The 26238-nt window shown below is 51.4% G+C and overlaps 2 protein-coding genes across 3 annotated transcripts; one reads left to right on the top strand and one right to left on the bottom strand.

The window, feature by feature from the left end:
• Positions 1 to 1003: 1003 nt before the first annotated feature.
• On the bottom strand, positions 1004 to 14542 carry RHBG (Rh family B glycoprotein). Its single transcript, XM_090053481.1, has 10 exons — positions 14314 to 14542; positions 8537 to 8723; positions 7393 to 7543; positions 5770 to 5917; positions 5415 to 5581; positions 4851 to 4988; positions 4329 to 4462; positions 3466 to 3587; positions 1682 to 1755; positions 1004 to 1553 (listed from the first exon to the last, which is right to left on the bottom strand). The coding sequence occupies exons 1-10, from the start codon at positions 14501 to 14503 to the stop codon at positions 1473 to 1475; spliced, it is 1392 nt and encodes a 463-aa protein (XP_089909607.1). The 5' UTR covers positions 14504 to 14542; the 3' UTR covers positions 1004 to 1472.
• On the top strand, positions 11784 to 25645 carry HAPLN2 (hyaluronan and proteoglycan link protein 2). Of its 2 annotated transcripts, none has more exons than XM_090053484.1 (6): positions 11784 to 11854; positions 21638 to 21737; positions 22454 to 22807; positions 23048 to 23164; positions 24342 to 24527; positions 24963 to 25645. In XM_090053484.1, exons 2-6 carry the CDS (start codon positions 21650 to 21652, stop codon positions 25244 to 25246), a joined length of 1029 nt encoding a protein of 342 aa, XP_089909610.1. In that variant the 5' UTR covers positions 11784 to 11854; positions 21638 to 21649; the 3' UTR covers positions 25247 to 25645. The 2 variants fall into 2 exon arrangements, with proteins under 2 accessions (XP_089909610.1, XP_089909609.1); XM_090053483.1 differs by lacking the exon at positions 11784 to 11854 and adding an exon at positions 20769 to 20984.
• The last annotated feature ends 593 nt before the right edge of the window (positions 25646 to 26238 follow it).

The following is a 26238-nucleotide window of genomic DNA, read 5'->3' as shown; positions in this document are numbered from 1 at the left end:
TGTGTTTCACAAGGAGGTGTTTACTTGTGGTTTTGCAAAGCTGATTCTCTACTTGTAAATGCCATTAGCAACCACATAGGACATGACATTTAAATACAGAAGTAGGACCTAGCCTTTCAGCTTCGCTTTTTTGGAGATGTGCAAGTCGGAGGACATGTACCAGTACAGTCAGAGCAGCACAGCCCAGCCAGTGGGAACAGTCGGAGAAGTTGCATTTATACAGGAGCCAGAAATAAGGTGCTTAAAAGGCATCTTTGTAGTGATGCAACTGTGCACTCTTGAGATGCTACTAATAGGGCTATATCTCTTAAAACAAATCACCCCCCTCTTCTCCACCAGCCACATCACTGAGGTATATTCAGAATAGAAATCTGAGTGCAGAGCTTGATCTCAACTCTATTGCCACAGTCAGGATAAGGGGTAAAACACTCGCTGTCGCACCCTGCTGCCTTTGTGGCTGGGATGTCTCTTGGTGCCCACATCATTCCTGTGTCCAGGCACAAAATGTGATGGTAGGAACAGGTGTAGAAGCCCAAAGGGGCTACCTGATATATCATAAAATCATAGAAAATGAGGGTGGGAAGGGACCTCAGGAGGTCACATCTAATCCAACCCCCTGCTCTAAGCAGGGCCAGCCCCAACTACATCATCCCAGCCAAGGCTTTGTCTAGCCAGGGCTTAAAAACCTCCACCGATGGAGATGCCACTCTCTGGGTAACCTGTTCCAGTGCTTTACTGCCTTCCTAGTGAGAGAGTTTTTCCTAATATCTAACCTTGCTGCAACTTGAACTTCCCTTGCTGCAGCTATGCCTGTGCTGGGCGCTTCAGGGATACAGGGTGAGACTGGCTTGTCTCAAAGAGTTTGCAGTCCAGATCAGCGAGGTTGGGTTGACATCCTCGTGTGAAGGCAAGGTGAACCCATGGGTCTGTGACTGTGCAGACTGGGGGCAGTTATGGTAATACTGTGATTTGTACGTTGGTGCTAACAGTGGCATGGGTGCAGTTATTTTAGTTATGTCTTGTTAAAAGCAGGTTCAAACATAGCAGCTCCAGATGAAGCTGCTCTTAAACAGAAATAGGACAATCTAGCTGGCTGGGATTCAGCTTGTTGTGCCGGGAGCCTGTATCAGAGTCAGGGGCTGAACCCACTTCTTCCTTTCCAGCGAGTTAACCTTGCTCTTGAAAGATGCTCTTTAAAGGTGCTTGTGACCTCAGCCCTAGGTTAGGCATAGAGTACTCTTTCCTTGAATGAACACGCAGAAATGTGAATGTGGCTGCAATCCCCAGAGGAGGTGACACAGGGTGAAGATCTCATTCTGTCTCCCATCGTCCCAGGTCAGGCTGCAATGCTGTCCCAAAGTCAGACCAACCAGCCCCCAGCCAGCTAGGGAAGGCAAATGCCAGCATTGGAGAAGTAGAATCAGATGGGCTCAGACTGGGTCAAGTTTTGCTTGCTGAGCAGGTCCTTTCCATTAGGCATCTGTGCTCTTGTCTGGGTCATCTGGGGCTATGTGCGGCATGTGTCCGTAGCCATCGTGATGCGCTTCTGGGACCTGGACAAAGCCAAGGACACAGTAAGATGCCCTGAGACTACTAGGTGATGCTGTAATTGGTGACCTGCATTTCATTTCATTGCAAGCTCCCCCAAGGGTGCTTGGAAAAAGAAATATTGAGGACTCACCTCCCAATAGACCTGATCTTCAAAGCACTGCGTGTCTGGAGGGGATGCCAGGAAATTCATTTTCAGTATAGCACCTGGGAATGTAAAAAGGGGTAAAAAAGGGTTGCTCTCTTCTCTTCCCAGAAGCACTGACCCACTGCAGCTGCAGAGCAAATGCCCTGATCCTCTGAAAAAACACTGCCTATTTGCGTTACCTGTTTGCTCTCAGGCGTTTGAGCCACTTGTGGCTTCATTATAATTGAAACAGCAGCTCAGTTCCCGATGTCTTGGCTCACACTGGCATCTAGTGGCCAGACCAGGGCAGGCAGCAGTGGTTTATGGTTTATTTTATTTAGCTTATAGCTTCTGGGGGTAGGGATGGTTTTATTTTGTTTTGCATTTATACAGTACCTAGCACTAAGGGGCACAGGGCCACCAATGGTGCTTCGAGGTGCTGCTGCTATACAAATAATGGCAGTTATAAAGTATGAGATGGTGGTATGGGGAAGACCTGGGTCAGTTCTTGGCTCTGCTACCAATTTCTCATAAGACCCAGGGCAAATCACATAGTTTTTCAAAGACTTTGAGCTCTGCAGGACTTCAGGGGGGGCTAGGCTCTAAATGCCTATAAAAATCACACCCTAAGGTTCCCCATGGCCTGGTTGCTCTCAGTGAGGCAAGGATTGTGACTGTCTTGTCTCACTTCTTTGGGGCACAGACAGTCTAACATGGGGGGCCATATTAGCTTCACACCCTCCCTGAGTGCCCCTCTGGTCCCTGCCCCACCCCATCTGCTGCTCTTCTATCTGCCCCCAGGCCAGGCAAGATCCCATGGCAGCCCCACTGCCGGGAAATATGTTCATTAACGATCTGGAAGATGGGATGGGGTGCATCCTAAGCAAGTCTGTGGATGACACCAAGCTGCAGGGAATAGCAGATAGGCTGGAGGGCAGGGCTAGGATTCAGAGTGACCTAGGCAAATTGGAGGATTGGGCCACAAGAAATCTCATGAGGTTCAACAAGGACAAGTGCAAAGTCCTGCACTTAGGATGGAGCAATCCCATGCGGCAGTACAGGCTGGGGGCTGACTGGCTGAGCAGCAGCTCTGCAAAAAAGGACCTGGGGGTGACAGTGGACAATAAACTGGATGCAAATTAATGGGGTGCCCTTGTTGCCAAGAAGGTGAACAGCATCCTGGACTGCATTGGTAGAAGCGTTGCCAGCAGGTCAAGGGAAGTGATTATTCCCCTCTGTTCTGTACTGGTGATGCCAAATCTGGAGTTCTGTGTCCAGTTTTGGACACCCCCCCACTACAGAAAGGATGTGAACATACTGGAGAGAGTCCAGTGGAGGGAAGTGCAAATGGTTTGAGGGCTGAGACGCATGACTTATGAAGAGAGGCTGAGGGACCTGGGCCTATATAGTCTGGAGAAAAGAAGACTGAGAGCAGATTTAATAGCAGCCTTCAGCTCCCTGCAGGGGGTTGCAAAGGGGATGGAGCTGGATTGATCTCAGTGGGTGCAGATGGCAGAACAAGGAGCAATGGGCTCCAGTTGCAGCAAGGGAAATTGAGGTTGGAGATTAGGAAAAAACTCTCTCAGGAGGAGGGTGGTGAAGCACTGGAAGAGGTTCCCCAGAGAGGTGCTGGAGTCTCCATCCTTGGAGATTTTTAAGACCCAGCTAGACAAAGCCTTGGCGAAATGATGTAGTTGGGGCTGGTCCTGCTTGGAGCAGGGGGTTGGATTAGATATGACCTCCCGAGGTCCCTTCCCACCTTTATTTTCTATGCTTCTATGAAAACTCACCCACAATGCTTCCTCCAATCACCGCGAAGCCCAGCGTCACGAGCAACGCGCAGAGCTGGACGACGGCCTGGTAGCTGGCCGTCCAGCTTCCTTCGGCGATGAAAGGGAAGACATCGTACATCCTGCAAGGCAGGTGAGAGCTTGGTCTGACTGGGGAGACCTTGTCACCCGTGCTGGCTACACAAGGGCCTTTGTGCCCTTCCAGGGTCTGACGCATCAAGGGTCATCAGTGCCAGTTGTATTAAGGCCTTAAACACCTCCAAGATCTGGGTTTTGACCCTTTGGCTGGACTCCTGAACCGTGGGTTAGGCATATAGGCCAGTCAGACCCCACATCATGCCTTTCCATCAGTGATCAACACAAGGCACTGAATGGGCTGAGACCAGGCACTGTAAATCTCCCCCTCTTCCTGGGAGCCAGCTGCAAACAGACTACTGAGCTAATTAGCCTTGGAGCTGATATATCCATACAACAAAGGGGCACCATACCCCAGCCCACCTGAGTGAGTTAAATCAAGCTAGTAGGGGCAAGAGCAGTAAAGACCCAGCGCAGTAGGCTGTGGCACACTTTTGCAGCCTGGATGCCCTCCAACAGAGCGGGGATGCTAGCAGAGCATACACACCCTATCTACTAGCATGCTCTTGTGCCTCTCTCACTTCTGTGCTAGCTGGATTCAGCTAACACACAGACGTGCTCCCTTAGCACCTGTGGAGCAGTATGCAGGCAGCAGTGGAGATTTCCCATCTCCCCATCACTGGCTGGGGAAAGGTGCAGGAGCTGCTATTTGGAGAAGCAATCTAGGGGTGCTTCAGCCAGGGGGTTGAGCAAGGCCTCTTGCTGAAGTCGTGCCCAGTGGTCCTCACCCGTCACCGTAGACATCATGAGTTGCCACCGCTGAGACCAGCACACCAAGGAGGGCGCCCAGCACCCCTGGCATCCCATGGAGGTTGTGGACACCGCAGGTGTCCTGTATTTTCAGCCTGGAGTCCAGGAGGGGCTAGGGAGAATGCAGAACAATGGTGAGATTGGGCAGGGCTGCACGTTAAGGGCATGTCTGAGCTGGGATGTCAGTCCTACCTGCCCTCTCCCACCAAACAAGGACCAAACCATGGAGGAGGAGGTAGCATGAAGCTCCCCCTCCTGCCCTCTGTCTATCTGAGGTTGCTCTAGGGGATGCCCGAAACCCAGGTCTGTCGGGAACAACCCTGGAGTTTCTTTAGTGTTGACATCCTGGGGTGCTTGAGGGGTGCCAGGCAGGCAGCCTCGTGGCTGGAACAGTCCCCTCTAGCTGTACTTGGGGGTTTAGGGCCTTTGTGTGCTGCTCTGGTGAAACAGGCCTGTCGTGCCCATGAGGATTGGGCCCCAAGTGCTGTCAAGCCACTTACCGTGAGGAACTTGAAGCCAAGAGTAGAAATGAGGCCGGCGAGGAAACCAGCAGTCATGGCTCCGAAGGGCGTCAGCATCATCTCGCCGGCCGTGCCGACCACCACCCCTCCGGCTAGAGCTGCATTCTGGATGTGGACCTGGAGAGAGAGCTTGGAGTCAGGGGGGCTCCCACAACCCCCATCCAGTCCCGGAGAAGGAGATTTGGTGAGGTCCAAAGTGGCAGCCCATTCCACCTTGGTTGGCACCTAGCACTTCATTTAGAACTGGTGCAGATCAGGAGAATCGGACTGTTTTGATCTGTACTGCAGGTCAGCCTGCCATAGAAATGCATTGGATTGACCTGTAGCTGGGATGCAGCTCCCCAGACTACAGGTCAACCTGCCATAGGAATGCATTGGGTTGATTTGGTGCCCAGCCGCACCTCCCCAAACTACAAGTCAACTTGCATCTCTCCAGGTGTCCAGGATCAGGGCTTCTACTCTGCACCCTTATGCCCAGGCCTGGACAGTTTTTACCCAAGAGGGAACCACGGCAGTGGAACAGCGGGATGGGGATGGACTCACCATATCTAGTTTGCCCTCCCCATTGATAAGAGATGACATGCCGAAGGTGGCCAGCGTGCTGGCAGCCAGTGAGAAGTACGTGTTCACTACTGTCCGGTGCTGGTCATCACCATGGGTGGTGATGGCTGAGTTGAAACTGGGCCAGAAGATCCACAGGAAGAGCGTGCCTGCAAGGAAGGGGAAACACAAAGCCAAGGTCAACGTGTTTCCCACACTGCTGATGACCAGGGATCCTGGTTTTCTCTGATTTAAAAAAAAAAAAAATCCCCAATTTTCAGATTTAAAAGAGTAACCCAAAATCCATATTTTTCCATGACTAAAATGAAACACCACCATATATCTCCAGAGTCCTTACCAATCATGGCAAAGACATCCGAGTGGTACACAGAGCCTTCCCGCTGTCTGCTCTTGTCCAGCTGGGGCCGGTACAGGACCCGTGATACCATCAAGCCGAAGTAAGCCCCAAAGGCATGGATGGTCATGGAGCCCCCAGCATCCTTGGCCTGGATGATGCAGGAGATAAAAGGAAGTGGTGACCAGGATGGGGAGGGCAGGCTGTGCAGAAGGACAGGGCCTGTCGCAAGCCAGCAGCAGATGTGTGAACTCCAAGTCTTCTGCATCATTGCTCATAGGATCATAGACAAGTCAGGCTGGAAAGGATGTCACATGGTCATCCAGTCCAGCCTGCAGCTCAAGGCAGGATCAGCCCTGACTTATCCCTTCCAGCCCAGCATCTGCCCAACCTGCCCTTGAATATTTCCAGGGGTGGACACTCAACTACCTCTCTAGGTGCCTGTTCCAATGCTTGACCACCCTCCGAGTTAGAAAGATCCTCCTTACATCTGGAGTCCTGTGTCTAGTTTTGGGCACCCCAACTACAGAAAGAATGTGGACAACTTGGAGAGAGTCCAGTGGAGAGCAATGAGGATGGTTCAGAGGTTGGAGGACATGACTTATGAGGATTGGCTGAGGGAACTAGGCTTATTTAGAGAGAGAAGAAAAGACCAAGAGGATTTAATAGCAGCCTTCAACTCCTTGAAGGATGGTTGCAAAGACAATGGAGCTTGACTGTTCTTAGTGGTGGTGAATGACAGAACAAGGAGCAATGGGCTCAAGCTGCAGCGAGGGAAGTTGAGGTTGGGTATTAGATGAACTTGCTCACTAGGAGGGTAGTAAAACACTGGAATAGGTTACCTACAGAGACGGTGGAGTCTCCATCCCTGGAGGTTTTTAAGGCTTGACTCAACAAAGTTTTGGCTGGGATGATGTGGTTGGGGCTGGGGCTGGTCCTGCTTTGAGCTAGATGTGACCTCCTGATGTCCCTCCCAACCTTCATTTTCTATGATTCTATCTCTAAACTCCATTCCCTCTGTTGCAGCTTGAAGCCGTTGCTCCTAGTCCTGTCCCCTGCAGCCACAACAGAGAAAAGCCCGTTTCTAACCTCTCTGGAATCTCCCTTGAAGACTGTTATCAAATCCCCCCTTAGTCTTCTCTTCTCTTCTCTGCACTGACAAACCCAAGCTCTTCCAGCCTTTCCTCAGGCCTCTAACCATCCACCAGCTGCTCATGATTCCCCACTGCCCCGCCCCGGGCACTCTTGTTTGTGGCACCAAACGCATTTTAATGGCACTGCCTGGACTTCACACCAGTGCAAAAATGCATCTCCCTTCTCCAGGGAACAGGAGAGCAGCAAAGTGGGGGCAGGTGACAGAACAAGGAGCAATGGGCTCAGGCTGCAGCAAGGGAAGTTGAGGTTAGATATTAGGAAGAAAAGAACTGTCTCACTAGGATGATAGTAAAGCAAGGGAACAGGCTACTCAGAGAGGTGGTGGAGTCTCCGTCCTTGGAGGTTTTTAAGACCTGGCTCGACAAAGCCTTGACTAGGATGATGTAGCTGGGGTGGTCCTGGTTTGAGCAGGGGGTTGGACAAGATGTGACCTCCTGAGGTCCCTTCCAACCCTGATTTTCCATGACTTACCCCCAGGAGGCTGAGCAGGATGTATTCATTAAGGCCGAAGAGCGTGACCTCAAACAAGGTCATCAGGAGCAGCTGGACGGGGCTCGTCTTGCCCAGAACTGCTCCGAAGGAGATCAGAACAGCTCCGGAGCAGAAATCGGCATTGATCATGCTAGCGAGGAGACAGAGAAGGCAGGAGGGTTGGCGTGTAGCTGAGGGCAGTGGGTGCAGCCCCAGCCCCAGCCCCCACTTCCTGCCCCAAAGTGAATTCTGCAAAGCCAAGTTTCACACTCTGTTCAGTTTTAACAGGCCCTGAGGAGGCTGAGCTGGTTTGTGCCAGCTCTCGGGGCAGTCACAGGATACCCACACTAGAAAGGGGGGAAATAACTCAGCTAAGAGTGGGCACAAAATCTTTGAATGGATTAAAAAGCCATTAAAACCAGCTAGGCTGATTTGTGAGCAAATAGGGGGGGCTAGATCTTAGCTCAAGGGTTTTGCTTCCTCCTATGCAATGAAATGTTCTGGCCAAGCAGGAAAATGGTACAATGGGCTTTTTCTTGGCTTTCAAATCTATAAATAAAACCCTGTCTCCATCCAGGTCTGTATTAAATAGCTTCAGCCAAAATCAGTCCTCTATTGTGCTCAGTGCTGTACGCAGGCATCCTAGCAGAGACTCTCTGCCCCAAGGAGGTGGTAGGTTCCCTGCTCAAGAGAAATGAGCTGTTACTTTATTAAACAGGTGACACTGGGAGTCAGTAGCAGACAGAGGACTTGAACCCACCTCTTCATTGTTTCAGGGTGAACAGCAACACCAGGTTCCCTACTCCTTTTACCTACTGAATGAATTAGCAAGTTGGGCTTATAACATGCATTTCTCAGCTGCGTGGTAACCTGGAGAAGAGCTGCCTGTGACCCAGAGAAAGCTGCGTGCTAATGTATGTGGTGTGATGCCTGCCAGCCTATTTAAGATCCTCATGTGGCCCACTTTGCTATAGCTTCCAGGTGCCTTGCCATCTTGGAGGCACTCGTCCTCAAACACCCTCCACTGAGCGGGGGCAGTGCCATTACCTCCCTCCCGTTGAAAGGGGAGCGAGATGTCAAGTGCTGTAGTGCCAAGGTGGCAATTTGGAGCAAGGGTATCTGGGTCTCAAGCAAGCACCCTCACCTCTCGATTCCAACGTGAATCTTGCCGTTGTGGAAGGAGTGGAAGAAACCCTGGACCAGCGTGGACCACTGTATGGCAAAGGCCGCAATCAGGAAGTTGAAGGCGACGCTTCCGAACCCATAACGCTTCAGGAAGGTCATCAGGAACCCAAAGCCGATGAAAATCATGGTGTGGACATCCTGGAAACCTGAGGAAGGGATTAGAAGCATTGCAGACCCAGTGGAGGGAGCAGAGAAAGAGGATTTGCAAACAAGAATTTAAAGTTCTTCCTTTTCCCTCTACCCGAAACCCCTTGAAATATAGCAGCAAGGTTGATGTCTGAGCTCTTCCCCTGAAGGGTTAGGGTTAGGGTTAGGGTTAGGGGTTAGATTTCATAGATTTCATAGACATTAGGGCTGGAAGGGACCTTGGGAGATCATCGAGTCCAGCCCCCTGCCCAAAGGGCAGGAAGTCAGCTGGGGTCATAGGATCCCAGCAAGATAAGCATCCAATTTACTCTTGAAGGTGTTCAATGTAGGTGCTTGAACCACCTCCGCTGGCAGACTGTTCCAGACCTTGGGGGCTCGGACAGTAAAGAAATTCTTCCTTATGTCCAGCCTGAAACGGTCTTGCAGGAGTTTGTGACCGTTCGACCTCGTCATCCCTTGGGGCGCTCTGGTGAACAAACATCCCCCAGATCCTGGTGGTCACCCCTGATAAACTTATAGGTGGCCATCAGATCACCCCATAGCCTGCGCTTTTCCAGGCTAAAGAGTCCCATGTCTCTCAGCCTGTCATCGTAAGATCTGTTTTCCTGACCTCTGATCATGCGTGTGGCTCTCCTCTGGACTCTCTCAAGCTTCTCCACATCCTTTTTGAATTGTGGAGCCCAAAACTGGACGCAGTACTCCAGCTGCGGCCTCACCAAGGCCGAGTACAAGGGGAGAATGACGTCCCGGGATTTGCTCGAGAAGCATCTATGGATGCACGCCAGCATTTTGGTCGCTTTACTAGCCGCAGCATCGCATTGCAGGCTCATGTTCATCTTGTGGTCAATGATGACCCCCAAGTCTTTTTCTTCTGTAGTGCTATCCAACGTAGCACTGCCGAGCCTATAAGGGTGCTGCAGGTTTTTCCTCCCAAGGTGGAGAACCTAGCCAGAGAATCAGCTCCCAGGGGGTGGGTGCAGGGCAGCGCCAAGTCCTCATTTTACTGTGAGAAATTCCCATTGCAGCTCCTTGTCCCCCTGTTTCCACTGAGGCTTGGAGCCATCCCCACCTTGCTTTCACCACCCTCCAGAAGCAGCATTTGATCATTGAATGACCTTGGGCATCTCCTAAGCGCAGACACGAGCCCGCTGGGGACCCTTTTCTCTGGGTTCTCCCCAGGGGATTGTGCCCTATCCTGGGGGCTGCTGCACCCAGCTGTGTCTGCGGCCACTTTGATCCGCTGCCTTTTGAACCAAATGTACACACTGGAGGCCCTGACATCAGAGATCTTTTGCAAGAGCTGGGGACATTAGTCAAAGTGTCTGGGCAGTTGTCCAGCGTGGGGTCTCGCCACTCACTCTCTCTACCACCAGAGACTAATTTTTGCTTCTGGACGAGAAGCTGGTACATAGCATTGTGTTTCAACAAGGCAGGAGAGAGGGGAAGGGAGCGCAGTGGTGGCCTTAGGATCACTGGGGCCCTGGGCAAGAGAGTCATTTGGGGCCCCTTAGAGGCATAAGTTGAAGAAAGAACAACGTTTTTAATAAGTTGAAGAAAGAAAGAGGGGGAATTAGATAAATAATCAAGTGCTAAATGCAAATAGAGCCACTTCCTTGCAAAAACTTCACTCCCCAAAAAATGTGTTGCAAATTTTGGGGACCCCTAAAGTGTGGCGGTCACCCAGTTTGCCCTCTCCTAAGGCTGTTACTTGGTAGTGCCCTGTCTAAGCACTCTGGAATTGCTCAGGCTGCCCCAGAGGGGCAGTTGCAAGCCTAATTATTAACATTGTGCTTGTAAAAGCTGCATTTACACCTGGACCCAGACACGGTGTTATTATGGGAACATGGCCAGCAGTGCGTAGGCCTTTGTGCAGTCCCTTGCATGCATGCATCTCCAAACACTTGGCCAAAGCAGGCCATTGCTGAGCTCTCCTCCCAATTTCAGTGTGCAGTGCATGGGTTTTTGCTGTTCTTGATGAAGCCCCAGCTCCTGGAGTTGAGGTGCTGGGTGAGAATCTCAGCTTCTATTTGAAAATAAAAGGGTTTTCCAGCCCTGGGGAGGCGGGGAGGAGGAGGAGAATGGAGAAAGCAAGGAGTGAGAGAGGCCTAAAGATACAGCCGCCAGAAGGTGGTATGAAGGGGAAGCACTTTGACATCAGCCTGGGGCACGGGACCCTCAGGGTAATGAGACTGGGGCCTCCACCCTAGAGGGGCATGCATGGGGTGGTATTTGCTGCCTGTGGGGGGCAGTGGGATATGTACCTGGAAAAGCAACGAGCAAGAGAGCAGTGTCCATGTAGGGGCTACCTGTCTGGTCTCACACTCCCCTCCTGCCAGGTCCTGTGCTCCCTCCTTGTCTCCAAGCTAAATCAGCTTGCTGGGCACTGAGCTCATCTATAGGTACAAGTCAGCCGTGCTCCACTCAGGCAACTGATGCTCACTTATTCCAGCTGACTATCTAGCCCCCTTTCCCCTCCCTGCTGCCAGCCAACACTTTGTCATTTGTGACAGTCTCAGGTAGAGCCAAGCTCAGACTGAGTCTGGCTCTTCCTTGTGACTTCAGGCCCATGCTGCTGCATGTTTGAGCTTGTTCTCCGCTGTCCAGTGCCTGGGTAATTCATTCACTGCGGTGAAACACCCCACCATTTCCATATACTGGGATTGCTCTTGCAGCCCTTTAAATGGGCCAAAAGGGCCTGGCTTTGATGTCCTCTTCATGCTGCCAAAGGGGTCCAAGAAACAGGCCTGTGATCAGGTCAGTGGGCAGAACGGAGCCCCAGGAGCTGGGGGAAGTGGTGCGCTCTCATGCTCAAGGTGCGCACGCGCTCTGCTAATGGGGCCCAGGAAAGACCTCACTGTACCTTCGAGGGGAATCCCTGGGTCAGGCTGGTGGAGAGGAAGGAGGGGGTGAGTCATTCTCTGTTTCAGCTCTGGGTGGAGTTGCCCTTGGCCGGTGGAACTGGGAGAACCTGTATGGTTTTCCCCTGCCGAGCTCCCGCCCCCGGGGTGTCTTGACCTCATCAAGAGAGGCTCCGAGTTTTGCAGCCTTTGCCCCTTTCGGATTTGCAGCTGTCACTCGAAGGCAAGAAAGAGCATGTTTTGCAAGCAGCACCGCTGACCCGCACGCTCAGGTGAGCTGTGCAAAGCCCGTTTGGGTCTCTGAAGGCAACCCCAGCCCTGCTCCATGTTTTGCTGTTCCAGGGGTAAATATTTCACCAGGGTTCACGATCCCAGCTCTTGTGACAACTATCACGGGATTTCTTATCCCCACCATTGGTCAAGGCTCATTTGCAAGGGTGCTCATTGCAAACCTCTAATGCTGTGCTGGGGGATTGACTGTGTGTGGGAGTTTCTCCTTCAGGTCAGCCTGGCAAAGGAGGTGGGGAGCTCTGCTCTCCCCTATAGCACGGGCATGGGTCTCCACCTGGAGTCCCCTGAGCATAGAGGAATCGCTGACTCTTTGGCAGGGCATATCCCCTGATTTTTATCTGTGGCTCTTTACAGGGTATGTGGCCCAGCGACATGTTTTGGGGTGAAGGGTTAGAGTCCGATGGTTTTAGGCCTTTGGCTACCTTCAGAAGCAGGGGTCTGGTTTCAAGACTGTGGCTTTATGCCCCTATGAAAAGGATGACTGTAAGGTGCTGGCACAAGGACTTGCTGTTCTAGCACGGGAGTCTTGATTCACGGTCAGGTCGATATAGGGCCACAGTGAAGCTATCCAAAAGTGTGTGATGTTTGCTCCTGGCTTTAGCTCCCACCTTGCAACCCCTATTGCCATTGCAATGCAGTGGGGATGGTGAGGGATCTGATGTGATGGATCTCAGCTGGGTTAAGCACAGATTGCTAGGAGCCCCCAAGTGATCCCCAGCCTGCTCTGGCCTCTGAACAGCAGCACCAAGGCTGAGGCATCGTGCTTGGCTTCCCTGAAGACACATGTGTCTGTGGAGAGCAGCGGTACCTGTGGCCACAAGCACTGGGTCTCGAGCCACTGGCAGCTAACCAGGATCAGGACCCCATTTAAACCCAGTGAGGTCCTGCTGCCCTTACCCCAGAGAAGCTCTAGGAATAGTTATGTTGCAGGGAAAAAGCTTGCTCACCGCTGGAGTTGAAATGCTAGCGGGGTCAAGACAGACGGACTTCTATCATGGGGTAGGAAGAGGGGAGGGCCAAGATGCACCCTCCTCTGGGGACTGGAAGATGCCCCTTTGCTTTTGGAGTGGGAATGGGCTCTGCATTCCCGATCTCCCAGAGTAATGAACAGGTCTAGGTCAGCAGAGGTTAGTCCAAGGTCATAGACTAGGTGGGCAAAGCCAGGTCTCCCTTCTGATTCTCCAAGTCAAGCTGCCACTCTGCGTGGCAGACCCTATAAACCCGGGAATAACGGCGCTCAGTGCCAGATCTGCCTTCGGGTATAACTTATTTCAGCATACCAGCCAGGGATCCATCCAGCTATCTACCGTCAGCACTGGTGAGGGGCTATGGTGAGAGATGACACATACCCAGCCAACAGGCTGGGAGCAAGCTCTGCTGGATCCTAGAGCCAAGACCCAGGGCTTCTGCAGTGTTTGTATGATCAGGACTAACATGCAGGTCCCAGCCTGCGTTTCCAGCCTGGTACCTCTGCTTTGACTCTGTAGCAATAGTTCTGCAGTGTAGTCCATAGGCAAGGCCCGGTGCCTGCAGTGCCTGGGACCAGTTCTCTGGCATACGTTTGGCCCTATGGTACTAGACCGAGAAGAGGATGATCTGATCTGCAGACTGAAAACTAAGGCATGGAGAGGAGTTGAGCAGCCCAGCATCACAGGGGAGAGGAAGGATTTGCACCAGCCAGGTCCAGGCCTTGACAGTAAGACTAAGCCAAGTGGAGCTAACTCATCCCTCAGCTCCCATGAACTACCAGTGTGGGTCTCCCCACATCTCTCTATCCACCTGCCACACTCATGCACATGTGCTCTTGTACTTGATTTTCACAGAATCATGGACAATGATGGTTGGCAGGGACCTCAGGAGGTCACATCTAGTCCAACCCCTGCTCCAAGCCGGACCAGCCCCAACTAGAATGTCCCAGCCAAGGCTTTGTCTAGCTGGGTCTTCAAAACCTCCAGGGATGGAGATGCCACTCTCTGGGAAACCTGTTCCACTACCCTACTAGTGAGAAAATTTTTCCTAATATCCAACCTAAACTTCCCTTGCTGCAACTTGAAACCACTGCTCCTTGTTCTGTCATCTGTGACCACCAGCTACCATTTTGCAGGGCTGGTATTTGGCCCCTGTAGCAGCATAAGCCCCAGAGGCGGGCAGGCTGTGAATGAAGCAGTCCCCCAGCTATGTTTAATGTGAGCATGTCTTAATTTGGGCAGCTAAGATGGTGACATCCACAGAGGCTTATCTGGGATTTGAGTGACTCTTAGCATTAGGGACTGAGGACAAAGTTTCCCCTATTGCAGAGGATCCCTGCTTGATCCCTGCTCGACCCCTGCCTCCATTGCAGCATCTGAATGTGGGTGAGAGATGGCACAAAGCAATGATCCACCTGGGACTTGTGCCAGCCCAGAAAGGAATCGGCAAGGGGAAGGAGCGCTGTACTCACTTGGGTAGCGAAAGTAAAAGTCATTGTCCAGGTGGCTGCTGTTGCGATGAATCAGTTCCTGGTGCCACTGGCTGGCGCTGGCCTCCTGGTCGTAACGCACAAAGACAGCAAAGAGGAGGATGGTGAGGATCTCGAGGAGGAAGCATGTTGCTGGCAGCTTCAGCCTTAAGTTAGTGGCGTGGCTAGGCATGCCGCTCCAGGGAGGGAGAGACGAAAGTGAAACCTGGCCGGCAACAGATGGAGCGTCTGTCCCAGCCCCTAGACGATGGTTAAGTACATGCAGCAAGCTCCACCTCCTGGTGGGTGAGTCCCAGACTGGTTCCCACTCGCTGAGACAGGGCATGAGTCCAGGGGATGAGAAACTATTTGCTCATGTTTGAGTTGCTTCATGTTTTGCAAGGGGCTGTCTGCTGTGGCACGTACAAAGTGTGCCTACGCAGAAGGGTTCACCTCTAGGCCAGGGCCTTGACTCATGGGTATGCATTGTCCTTCCTGTGCAAGTGTTGTGTTTGAAGCCCACCAAAAATCCAGCCCGTTGCATCCCATTCTAGCTGCCATTCATTCAGCTGCGACTGCTGTCCAATGAGCGAGTTCAGGGAAGTTTTGTATGCTGGGAGCCACATACCCCCAGGCTGTGCCGGGCCAGTTCTAGATTTGACTGGGTGGACTGGAGCAGGAGCAAAGCAGTCAGATTGGATTGGAGAATGCAGGATGTTATATTGCATTAACTGGAGTGAATTAGAAATGAAAGAAGGTGATGAATTGAAGATGAGATTTGATGATCTCAGATGGACTTTAGATTCTTGGTTAGATCTGAGATGGGATGGTCCCTAGTAGTATTCACCAAGCGTTCATACCTTCTTAGGACAAATGATGGCTGAAATAGATAATAGATTATATGGATTAGGTTATAGGTTATATATTAGTGGTAGAGTCTATTAGGTTTTTATGTAGCTGTGCGTTGTGACAGCACAATTAATGTTGAGTTTTGCCCTTATTACGGTGATTAAACCTAATTGATTTGCATGACAGGTACAGCCCAAATGGACAGCACTTTTCCTGGAGTAAAGAATTAATTTTCCGAGAATTTACAAATGCATCCATTTATTTAATTGCCAAAAATGTGGCCCTTTAAGCAGCTTAGCATCTGGATCAATCTTTATTTCATCCCAAATGACATTAACAAAAAGAATAACGTAGGCACTTGAGGAAATTAATTGAGTGACGTGAATAATTAATTTATAATTGACATGAATGATTGCGTCTAATTGTTATGCTAGCTACAGGCACGGGTCAGGTCAACAGTTTAGTAACTTTCCAGGAGAGCTTTTGTGACACAAGTGGTAATTGAACCAGTCACCATCATTTGCTTGTTATATTTCTTGGCTGTAGTGACTCAGTTACCTAAGGGACATTAGTGACCTATACTCTGAGTTCTTCTTGATGGGTTACTTGAAACGTACATGTAAGTCATAGAGGAGGGCAATGAAATAAGGGGAATAAAAACAAATATCTGTCTTTAAAAATCAGGTTTATCCAGCAAAGGACCTCAAGTATTTATAATGATCGAATAAACATCCTGTGCTCATTACAGGACTTCACTGAAGGGCAGAGTTACGGTTGTTTGGATGTTTTAACTATGAATTTCACCGTGTCCTAGAAAATGAGGGTTGGAAGGGACCTCAGGAGGTCACAAGTAGTCCAATCCCCTGCTCAAAGCAGGACCCGCCTAGGCTAGATCATCCCAGCCAAGGCTGGAGATCATCCAAGGATGGAGAGTCCACAGCCTCCCTTTTGGGATTTTTTTAGTGGAATTTTAACGCTGTGAAGATTGTTTTGTGATCTATGGTTTGGGATCATTAATGGGTGCATCTACACATGCACTTTAATGCACAGTAGATTATTTTACTGTGCATTAAAGCATCACATAAAAACTGTGACATTCTGCTAATGCTCAGTAAAATGGTCTACTGTGCATTAAGCAGTTCTTTAAAAAGTGTGCAAATGCAGTACTGCACATTAGTACTGCCTAATGTGCATTAATTTAGTACCTCACATTGAAGGTACTAAATTTAATGCGCATTAGAAAAGGCACATTAATGCATGTGTAAACATGCCCAATATGTCTAACGCCTTCACTATTAAATTGATCGCGCTACTCAACCCTTTCTCCCTTTTAAAGCTGGAATTGTTCTTTATTTATTTGGTCTAGGAATGGATCAGGTGCTTTGGATTAGTTCTGAGATGAGATGAAGTGGATTTTAAATTACCTGGGAACAAATTTAGTCTCCAATATGGGTGAGAAGTTGAATTAGCACGTGCTGTTTCTAAATTGGTTGTTCTTTGTTCACGTTTTTATGGCCAGTCAGTGGGTGTGGAAGAAATTCAGTGCAATTTCCTTCCTCCCCCCCCCCCCGCCCCCCGCTTCTGGATTTTGGTGAGAGGTGTTTTTTGTGGGTTTTTTTGCATGCAGAGATGGTGTGAAATCAGAAAGGATGAGCATCAGAGATGAGCTGGCTCTCTAACATAAAGCATCCATTTGGAAAGTAACTGAAGTAACTCTGTCAAAGGCAACAGGCCAGATGATGAGCTCAGTTCGACCAGTCTCAATCTGGGGTCATGCCTTTAGTGGTGAAAACGGCATTTATTTTAGGTTGTCTGCTGTGTGTGAAAAATCTGGCTCGCAGGGGGATTGTCATGGGTTTTATAGCCTCATCCTCCCCCCCACCCCCCTGTGTGGGTGTGTAAGAGCTGCCTTTATTCAAGTGAAGTGTACAGAACAATTATGTTCCTGTCTGCCACCAGATTGGTGAAAAAAATATCAGCCTCCACCCAGACCACAGACATATGTCACCATACAAAGCAAAGGCACATGTCGACAGAGGGGTTTTACTGGTACTGCTTAAGCAGAGATGTGTTTGTGTGTGTTCATATGAATGCGTTTTTCTATAAAAGGGAAGCAGAGAGCTGCATCGAAGAAACCCATGCAGAGAGAAGGGAAAGAGAGGGTGTGTTTCTTGGGCAGAGTACTGCCTGGAAGAGGCTTGAAATTTCTTATTCCTTTCTTTGCTCCTGTGTTTCTTTCCTGCTGAGACTTGGTTTCACATTGTTTCACCAGTTACATTGTTCCTGGTTTATACTGTGAAAATCAGCCCCCTTGCTCTTAGTTTACTGCAAGTTCTAGGCTGGCATCAAAGGGGTATGCATCAGCATGTCTTCACTGAAGGGGCTAGAACGACGTTTATGCTAGTGCCATGTTTAACCCACTGATTTTCATTTCTTCCAACCCCCAAGCCAAAATAAACCCGCCTCTCAGAAACTAAAGCAATCAAACACCCTTTAACACTAAATATCCAGCAGGAAGTTAATTATTAAGGATGAGTTTGCCCTGCAGCAGCGTGCAGGCTGGGCAAAGGCCTCCAATTACATGCACATGTGTTCCTGACTTGGCTTATATTGTGCCAGGTTCTCATTTGTGCCCAGGGTGATTTATGCAGCCCAGAATGGTGTAAGGGGCCCTGAACATACCTGAGAATTTGCTCCCTTATCCCTACAGTTGCCCTTAAAGCAATTACCTGGTTAATCATTAAGTCTACGATTTTATTCTATTTATCTTTTATTCTTCCGCTCTTTATTTATTCTTTTGTACGGCAAGTGGCACATTATGCAATCAGCAAACTGGGGGTCCTTTAATGAGGTGGTACTCTAGAAGGGACTATTATCCAAAGCAAACCTTGGCCCTGTTCATAAGTACAATGCTGTCTTGCAAAGGGGATTCAGTGCAGTCATAAATCGTATTTCCTTTCCATTTCGGATGCCTTTATGCTGCTAGAGTGGTGCAAAGGGACCTTTTGTGTGAATGAGAATTGGACGCTCTCCGTTTTTATAGTTGTCTTCCCGGCTGTCAGGACGGATATTCCCAGGATGTAATTCTGGATGGTGCCATTAAAGTCAATGGAGCTCAACTCAATGAAAGCAGTTACTAATGTGGGCCAGGAATCTCACTGGCTGCCGAAGGTCTCTCTGAGAAATCAAGCCCCTGGCTTGTATTCATGGCTCAGTTTGAACAGGGCAGGGGGTTAGAAATGGGTTGTTCCATATGGGGCCAGATCCTCACAAGTGCCAATGTCTGATGCTTGGAAGTCAGCGGAGCCATATTGATTTATCCCAGCTGAGAGCCCACGGAAAGGAAGCTATTGCAGGGAGTGATTTGAAGTTTAGCCTGAGTTTAAGACTTGATGATCTGGCTGTGATTGGAGAGGCTGGGGGTGTCTCAGCTGTTTTATTGCTACACAGGATTTTGAGGAGGAAAATGTCTATTGTCAGCATTTTTGCCCAATAAAAACCCCACTGCAGGGGTTTAGGCACCAGTTCTTCTGCCCAGAGCTGCCACGCAGAGCAGCAGCAAGCGTAACTGAGTGGCGTAAAGGGGCCTGATGGCAACTGAGGATTGGGCCCAGAGCCTTGTTTTTCACTGGGGAGGGAAGGTTGTTTTCTGCATGTCACAGCGAGGCTGGGATCACGGTGTCCTTCACTGCCAGAGACAAACTGCTGCTTGTCTTGTGTCTCGTCCGAGCTGCATCTCCTCCTCTGTCCCTTGAGATGCATCTTCGGGGCATGGGGGGAGGAGGGAAGAGAAGGCCTGCCTGCGACCAGGCTCCAGAACACAGTCTCATTGTGTCTGCTTTTGTTTTCTCCGCATCTCCTTTGACAAGCAGAAGCTCACCCTCGTCCCCAGCCACGTGAGGAGGACAAGACCAGGGTATATCTGGACCGAGGGCCCGAATCACAGCTCAGGGAAGCCTTTCTACTGAGTGCAATGGCCTCAGGATCAGGCCTTAGGCAAAATGAGGCAGAGAAGAGAGGCTTGGCCCTGCTCCCGGGGCTGGATTAAGGCCCAGCTCTTCAATGGGCCAGTGCCTGGAGACAGGTGGGTGAGCCTTGATGGACCATGGAGAGCATCTTCCAGTGCCCCATGCGCCATGAGTTGTGGTCCCTGGCATTGGCAAGCCCTCCACTTACCTGAAGGGATCCCCCAGATCAATGCAGACCCTTGCACACAGCTTCAAGGGGCATTATCCCGTGAATGGCCTACCTAATGCTGCAGGCAAAACCCAAGGAGACAGGTACTGCCAGACACTGCAATGACAGGCAAGCAAGTAGTTCCCAGATGCTCAGAAGATCCCAGGACAAGGACCCAGGCCCAGGCTTCCAGACTGGGGACAGAGAGGAGCACTAGGACATGCCCAAGGTCCTGCAGAAAGTCAGTGGCAGAGCTGAGAGTTTGAATCCAGCCCTGCCCAGTCCATGTCCCATGCCCTCTTCTTGTTCATGCTGACGCCCTTGTCCTGGAAAGCCTCCAGTGGCTCTTTTGCCAAGAGGAGGCCAGTTGGGCTTCTCCTAGGATATAACAGACATGTTCTTCATTGCCTGTTGGCAGCTCCCTTGACTCAGTTGGCTTCTGGCAGCTGGAAAAAGCCCCTCCCTGCCTGCCTAAGAATAGCATGGGGCTCACTGCAAAAATAGCACTGAGTCTTGTCGTGATGCTGGAGAGCCCTGGGAGGAGCAGCAATAATGTGTCCTTAGCTCTTGCTTAGGGGGTCAGACTCTCAGCCGGGTAGAAATGGGCTTTGAAATGGATGGGTCAATGTTTGTTTCCATCACCTGAGGCCTCGCACCTCTGACAGGTGTCGCGCACCCTCCAGGCGCTCTGATGCAGCTACATTGCACCCTTGCAATGAGATGGATCCTCTCCTCCCACAGCCCAGTGCTCGCTGCCCTTCTCTGCAGTTGGGAGGGCACATTACCCATGCCAGCAACTCGCCCAAAGCCACTAACATTTTCCCAGCTGGAGCTGGGGGTAAGGTAGTGAGTGTATCAAGCTGATGCCACTAGCCTGCCAAAGTCTGGTGTCTGGGGATGGAATAATAGGCAGCAAGGAGCAATAATAACCTTTCAGGGTTGCTCAGTTGATGGCAATAGCTGTCAGGCCATGCGGCAGGATCCTCCTTTATTGAAACCATCGGAGTACGGCTCCTGGATGGGAGCACTGGCCTGGTGGATTGTGGGAGAATCCCTGTTCCCTAAAGCAAACAGAAGCCCCTTGGTCAGTGCCCTTTGGTCCCCAGAAAAGCCAAGGGGTAACCTTTTCCAGGGTGGCGGGTCAGCCCCATGACCGTGGCCCGAGGAAAATGATTAGTAGCCCACATTGGAATGGTGTTGACATTTTCTCTGAATTCCCGGCCTCTGTGACTGCAAATAAAGACGGGCTTGTTAGCCAGAGCCGCCCTGTTTTGCCCAGCAGAACAATACAGGGAAAGATGCTCACAATGGGAAATTGTGATTCCTTCTTTCTCGTGCATTCGGGGGGAGGTTATATAAAAAAAAAAAAAGAGAGAGAAAGGGAAAGGCAGGCGCACAAACTGTTTACTGGGCTTGCCGTGGAGGGCGGGAGCTGGAGCCAGGAGGAGTTGCAGTTCACCGGGAGCCAGGAGGCTGTTCAAGACAGAAGATAAAACCTCTCCCAGTTGAGATTAGTTTCCTTCCCTGTTCCCGAGCGGGCCAGCCTGACATGGAGCCTATGCCGCCTGATGCCAATCGATGCACTTGCTTGCCATGACGGGAGCCTGGAGCTTCCCCAGCCACTGAACCCAGCATCCCCGGAGCAGCAGGTTTGATGTTTTTATGCCTCTGCCCCCAACAAAGGGCCAGTCTGGCTCGGGCACTGGGCCACCCGGAGACCAGCGCTGTGGAGCAGGCAGTACAGGGGAGGGCAACTTGGGAAGGATGGGTTGGGTTTCCAGGTGCTGTTTGGATGGGAGTGATGGGTTGGTTGGTGATGAGGACTTGACTGTCAGCATGATGGGTCTGGGTCTAGTCATGGAGAGGGCAGCAGCGAGGAGGGCTCTGCTTGGGCATGGAGGCTTTTAGGGGCAAGAGGCAGCCTGGGGTAGTGGGTAGAGGCCAGAGCTAGGTTCTTGGAGAGGGGTTTTCCATTCCCAGCTCTGTGACCCAGGTGCAGTCTAGGTGCCTCAGTTTCCTCTCCCAACTCTTGCCGACTTGGACCATAAGAGACTGCACCTTGTCTGGCGCTGGCACCAGGGGCTGTACGAGGAGGCTGCATGCTGTTGTTATGATGGTCCTGGTGCCTGGCCAAGCCTCCTAGAGTTGAATAAAGTCTGAAGGGATCAAGGCTTTTATTCCTGGCTGGGGATGGGAAGGACACTGCCAGAAAATGAACCATGGAGCAGTCTCCGCCGGGACCGAACACGGGGGGTTTGCTGCCATGCACATGACCGAAATAACCCCCTTCTCTCTCTTTTAGGCAAGCTTCACTATGCACCAACTTGTGCTGCTGGCTTCTGCCTGTCTCTCCTCCCTGCCTGCTGCCTTCACCATTTACCAGAAGGCAACTGGGAATCCAGGTGCGTGCGTGCGCGCATACGTGTAGCTGTCTCGGAGCTGGATTTCCCTGTTGGAGATGGAGGAACTGGGGGGCTGTTTCCATCTCAGCTGGTTGATGTTTAATGACATGGGGGGTCAGCTGCAGTTTGTGCCCAAGGGCAGCCCTTTGGATCCGGGACAGAAGTTCAATAAACCCATTTAACTTAAATCAGTTATGTCTGACACTGCATCCCTCCAAGTTTAGCTTAAACCAATTTTGACCATTTTTTTGGAAGCAGTTATCTGGACTGAACTTCTGTCGTGTTACAGATTTGAACCGGTTTCCAAGCACTGATATTGGTTTATGTGTCATTTCTGTACCTAGCCTTATTGGCTCCCACCGATCTAAAACCTCCCACCATTTTCTAATACAGCCCTCTTTTTCTTTCAAGTCAAAGGTAGACAGACCCTGTTGACAACAGGGGAATGGCTGGAAGAGCAAGAGGCCTGTTGAAAGGCTGGGAGGCCCGGGCAGGCTGGGATTTGAGAGGCATCAGTGAAGAGAGACAAGGCTGGAAGGAAAGGGGATGGTGGGAGTCGGGAAAGGGAAGGGGCTGGGAGGTGTCTGGGATCTAGGGTGAGGATTGCGGGGCATCCTCCGAGCAGTGCGTGAGCAGGATGGGATGGAAAGAGCAGGATTGAGGGATGCTTCCAGGGGTGCCCCAGGGTGGTGCTCACAGCCCGTGTGCCCTTGCAGCAGCTGCCCCGCGCCTGCAGTACCTGCTGGAACCGCTGCACGAGGTGGTCCACACCCAGCGCGGTGCCACGGTCACCCTGCCCTGCGTGCTGCGCTCCCTGCCCACCAGCTACAAGGTGAAGTGGAGCAAGGTGGAGCCGGCTGACTTCCTGGAGAACATCGTCCTCATCACCAACGGGGCTCAGCACAAGAACTACGGGCACCTGGGTGCCCGGGCCCGCCTGCGCCGCGGCCACCGCCTGGATGCCTCCCTCACCATCACCAACGTGGCGCTGGAGGACGAGGGGCGCTACCGCTGCCAGCTCGTCAATGGCTTGGAGGATGAGAGCCTCTCCCTGAGTCTGCAGCTGGAGGGTGAGGAGCACGGCATCCCGGGGGCTCGATGCTGGGGAGAGCTGGTCCTTTCCTTTGTAGGAGGCCGTGCATCCCCCTCAATCAAGATAGGCTGGCCCAGATGCTGCTTGCTATTTGCCCTGGGGCAAGTCACATCTCCGCTCTGTGCCTCAGTTTCCCTTCTGGCTGTCTTCTCAGCCCACAGGCTCTTTGGAGAGCACGAGGCCCAGCCTTTCACACCCTCTCCCCCTAACTCCCCAGGTGTCGTCTTTCCCTACCAGACCGGCAACGGGCGCTACAAGTTCAACTACTTCGAGGCCAAGCGGGCATGTGAGGAGCAGGACTCCCGGCTGGCGACCTACCAGCAGCTGTACAAAGGTGATGGCGGCCTCTTCTCAGCTCACTGTTCTCTCAATCTCACCCCGCACACGCCCCACCGACTGCCCCGCTTGGGCCTGCAGCTCTAGAACAGCTGTTAAACGAGCAATTTGCTGAAACAGATCTGGGAGGGAGCGGAAAGAACGTAGCAGAACAGGCAAGAAGGACACGTGTACACATTGCGCGGTGCAGGAAAGGGAGCAAACAGCAGAGCACCAGATCGGGTTGGGAGCAGAAAGAAGAGCAGCAGATCAGGCAGGGGGAGGGTGTGGGGCTGATTTGTTGGCTCCCATCAACATAAAATATCCCACCAGTTTCTAATGCAACCCCCTTTTTCTTTTAAGTCAAACCTGTTCTCTTGGGCAAGGGTTGTCTGAAATGTTGATGGAGATTATCACTGATTTTCCCCCCCCAAACTTAGTTACGCTTTTTATTAAATGGATTTTTCCTCCCCCGGTAGTATCACTGAATTTGGCATTTTCCATTTTTCCCCCCACAACATGAAAAAGCCCCAAATCGGCCTTTTTTAAAACTAAAAAAAGCATCAAATGGCATCAACAGAATAATCCATCTGCCATCGTTTCCACTTCCTCCAGATTTGATGACAAATGTACTTTATTTTACCAAAAAGATGGATAAAAATCCCTCAAAATGTTGAAAAAAATTAAACCAACTTTTTTTTTTTAAAAGTTATGTCCTTTTTTCATGTGTTTTGACTGTCTCAACGCTGTCTCTTAGCTTGTTTGAGCCATTCTATGGCATCATTTCTTCTGTGTTAATTAACGCAGTGGTTCCTAGAGGGGCTTTGCAAGCCTCTGGTAAGCCTGTAGGCCCTGCAGTGTAGGGCAGTAGTATGTCATGTGGGTGGGTTATAACTCCCAATCCCCTCTCTGCTCTTCCCACTATGTTGCAGTCCCTCGCAGAGCTGGGTGTAGAACCCAGGAGTCCTGATGCCCTGCTCATTCCTCTAACCCTTAGCCCATGCTGCCTCTGGGAGCTGAAAGCAGCACCCCCTTTGCACCGTGCAAGATGCTGGGTAACAGAGAATCAATCCCACTTTGTATTTAAGGTGCCAACTCACCTGAAGCTGCCTCTCCGCTGCGGTAGGATGGGTAGCAATGCCCTGGCTTCCCTTGTACTGACCTTTTCTGCCCTCTCTTGCTGGCTGGACCCACAGCTTGGACCGAAGGGCTGGACTGGTGCAACGCAGGGTGGATTCTCGATGGCACAGTCCACTACCCCATCATCAACTCCCGTGAGCCTTGTGGGGGACGCCTCCTCCTCCCGGGCGTCCGGACCTATGGGGCCAAGGACAAGCAGAAGGACCGGTTCGATGCATTCTGCTTCACCTCTGCCATGAAAGGTGAGTCCAGGTTGAACACGGGGAGGGAGGAGCGATGGCTAATCTGGGCTGGCCTCTGTAGAGGTCCATGTAGCCAGGTGTTGTGTTGCTTGGTGGAGCTGGCTATTGCCACCCCCTGGTTTAGGTCAGCTTCATCTTCTAGTCTACGTCTGTGCTGTGCCGGCTTCATTCTGTGGTCTCGCTTTGAGTGCCTTGTCCCATTCTGAGCTGGCCTGTGTGTCCCATCTCAACCACCACCCCCTCCTCCTGCTCCCCATTCAGTGGTGCCAGTGCCACCCCCTTTGAGAGTTGGGATGAGCCTGCTGGTTTCCAAGCCAGGTCCAAGGCACCACGAGGACATCCCTTCCTTGGCACCTGGAGGCTGATCTGTAGCATCCTGTCCTCATGCCCTCTAGCCCTGACGCCCACCATCCCATCCCTCCTCTCATCCCCCAGGCCGGGTCTACTTCATCCGTGGCCATCTCAACTTCAAGGAGGCCGGGCAAGCCTGCCGCAATCACGGCGCCACCATCGCCAAGGTCGGGCAGCTCTACTCAGCGTGGAAGTTTTCCCAGCTGGACCGCTGTGATGGGGGCTGGCTGGCGGACGGCAGTGTGCGCTATCCCATCACCATCCCCCGGGCCCGCTGTGGGGGCCTCCCTGACCCCGGCGTCCGGAGCTTCGGTTTCCCCAACAAGGAACAGAGGACGTATGGGACCTACTGCTACTCGGTGAAGTAGGGGTTGAGGGAGGGGACAACAGGACATGCAGCAGGGGGGTCTCTGCCCTTCGTGCCTGGCTGCCCACCCAGGGCATGAGATGTGCATCTTGCATACGTACTTCTCTGTCCCAGTGGGTCTCCATTCAGTTTGCGGTTCACTCGCACTCTTCCATAAGCATCCATTTTAGCAGGACTCAAATGACTCCCCTCCGCTGCTGTGGCCAGGGTCCACGGACTCTCTGCCTTGCTCTGGGAAGAAAGTCTGGTCTCCACTGCTGGGAATCTGGCCTGAATTTCACCCCTCAGTTTGGCTCAGGGCCACTTTGCCCTGAATTTGGTGGTTTGGGGTTTTTTTGAGCATGCAGATGTTACAAATTAACGAGTTTGACTAATTGAATTTGTCCTTGTAATTTAATAAAATGATGGTAAATCTGCCCCCAAAATAGCACCTTTTTTCCCCTCCCCTCCCTGCTTTTTACTTGCGTGGAGATGTAGCCTGATCTTCCTTGAGCCCATGCTAGATTTTGAACCCAAAACAGGCAGAGTTCAGAGGACATTTGGCTGCTCAGGCTTCAGCCGCAGCGCTCGTAAACGATGGGTGACCTTTCCTGTGTGCCAGCAGCAGAGCAAGCATGCGTCTTCCCCGGCTGTGCATTTACATCCAATGTATGGGTGGAATCCAAGGCTGGGGTTGCAGCATTAGAAGAAATAGCTGCATGGATCCAGATTTTGCCCCAATTCAAACCTCCCTGAGGTTCAGACATGCTGGTTCGATCTCTCGCCAGTAGCTGGGAAAGCAAAAAATCCCAGAAGAGCCATTCTGAGCTTGCTGACAGTCCTACCCCAATTGCTTCCTTCTCTTGAACCCTTAGCACTATTGCAATAGCAGCTGGTTGCACAGACAGACCGCAGGGCTCCCTGGGGCTGGGTGCTGCACAAACACGTGCTGCTGGAAACCAAAAGGACAAACAGAGTGTCTGCTTATTCCCACATTACTGAACAGGCTCTGTT

The sequence above is a fragment of the Crocodylus siamensis genome, chromosome 6 (genome assembly GCF_052110815.1).
Source record: "Crocodylus siamensis isolate JL-2025a chromosome 6, ASM5211081v1, whole genome shotgun sequence".
Lineage (NCBI taxonomy): Eukaryota > Metazoa > Chordata > Crocodylia > Crocodylidae > Crocodylus > Crocodylus siamensis.
Note: the sequence above shows the minus strand (reverse complement) of the source record. Positions and strands in the feature narration are given on the sequence as shown.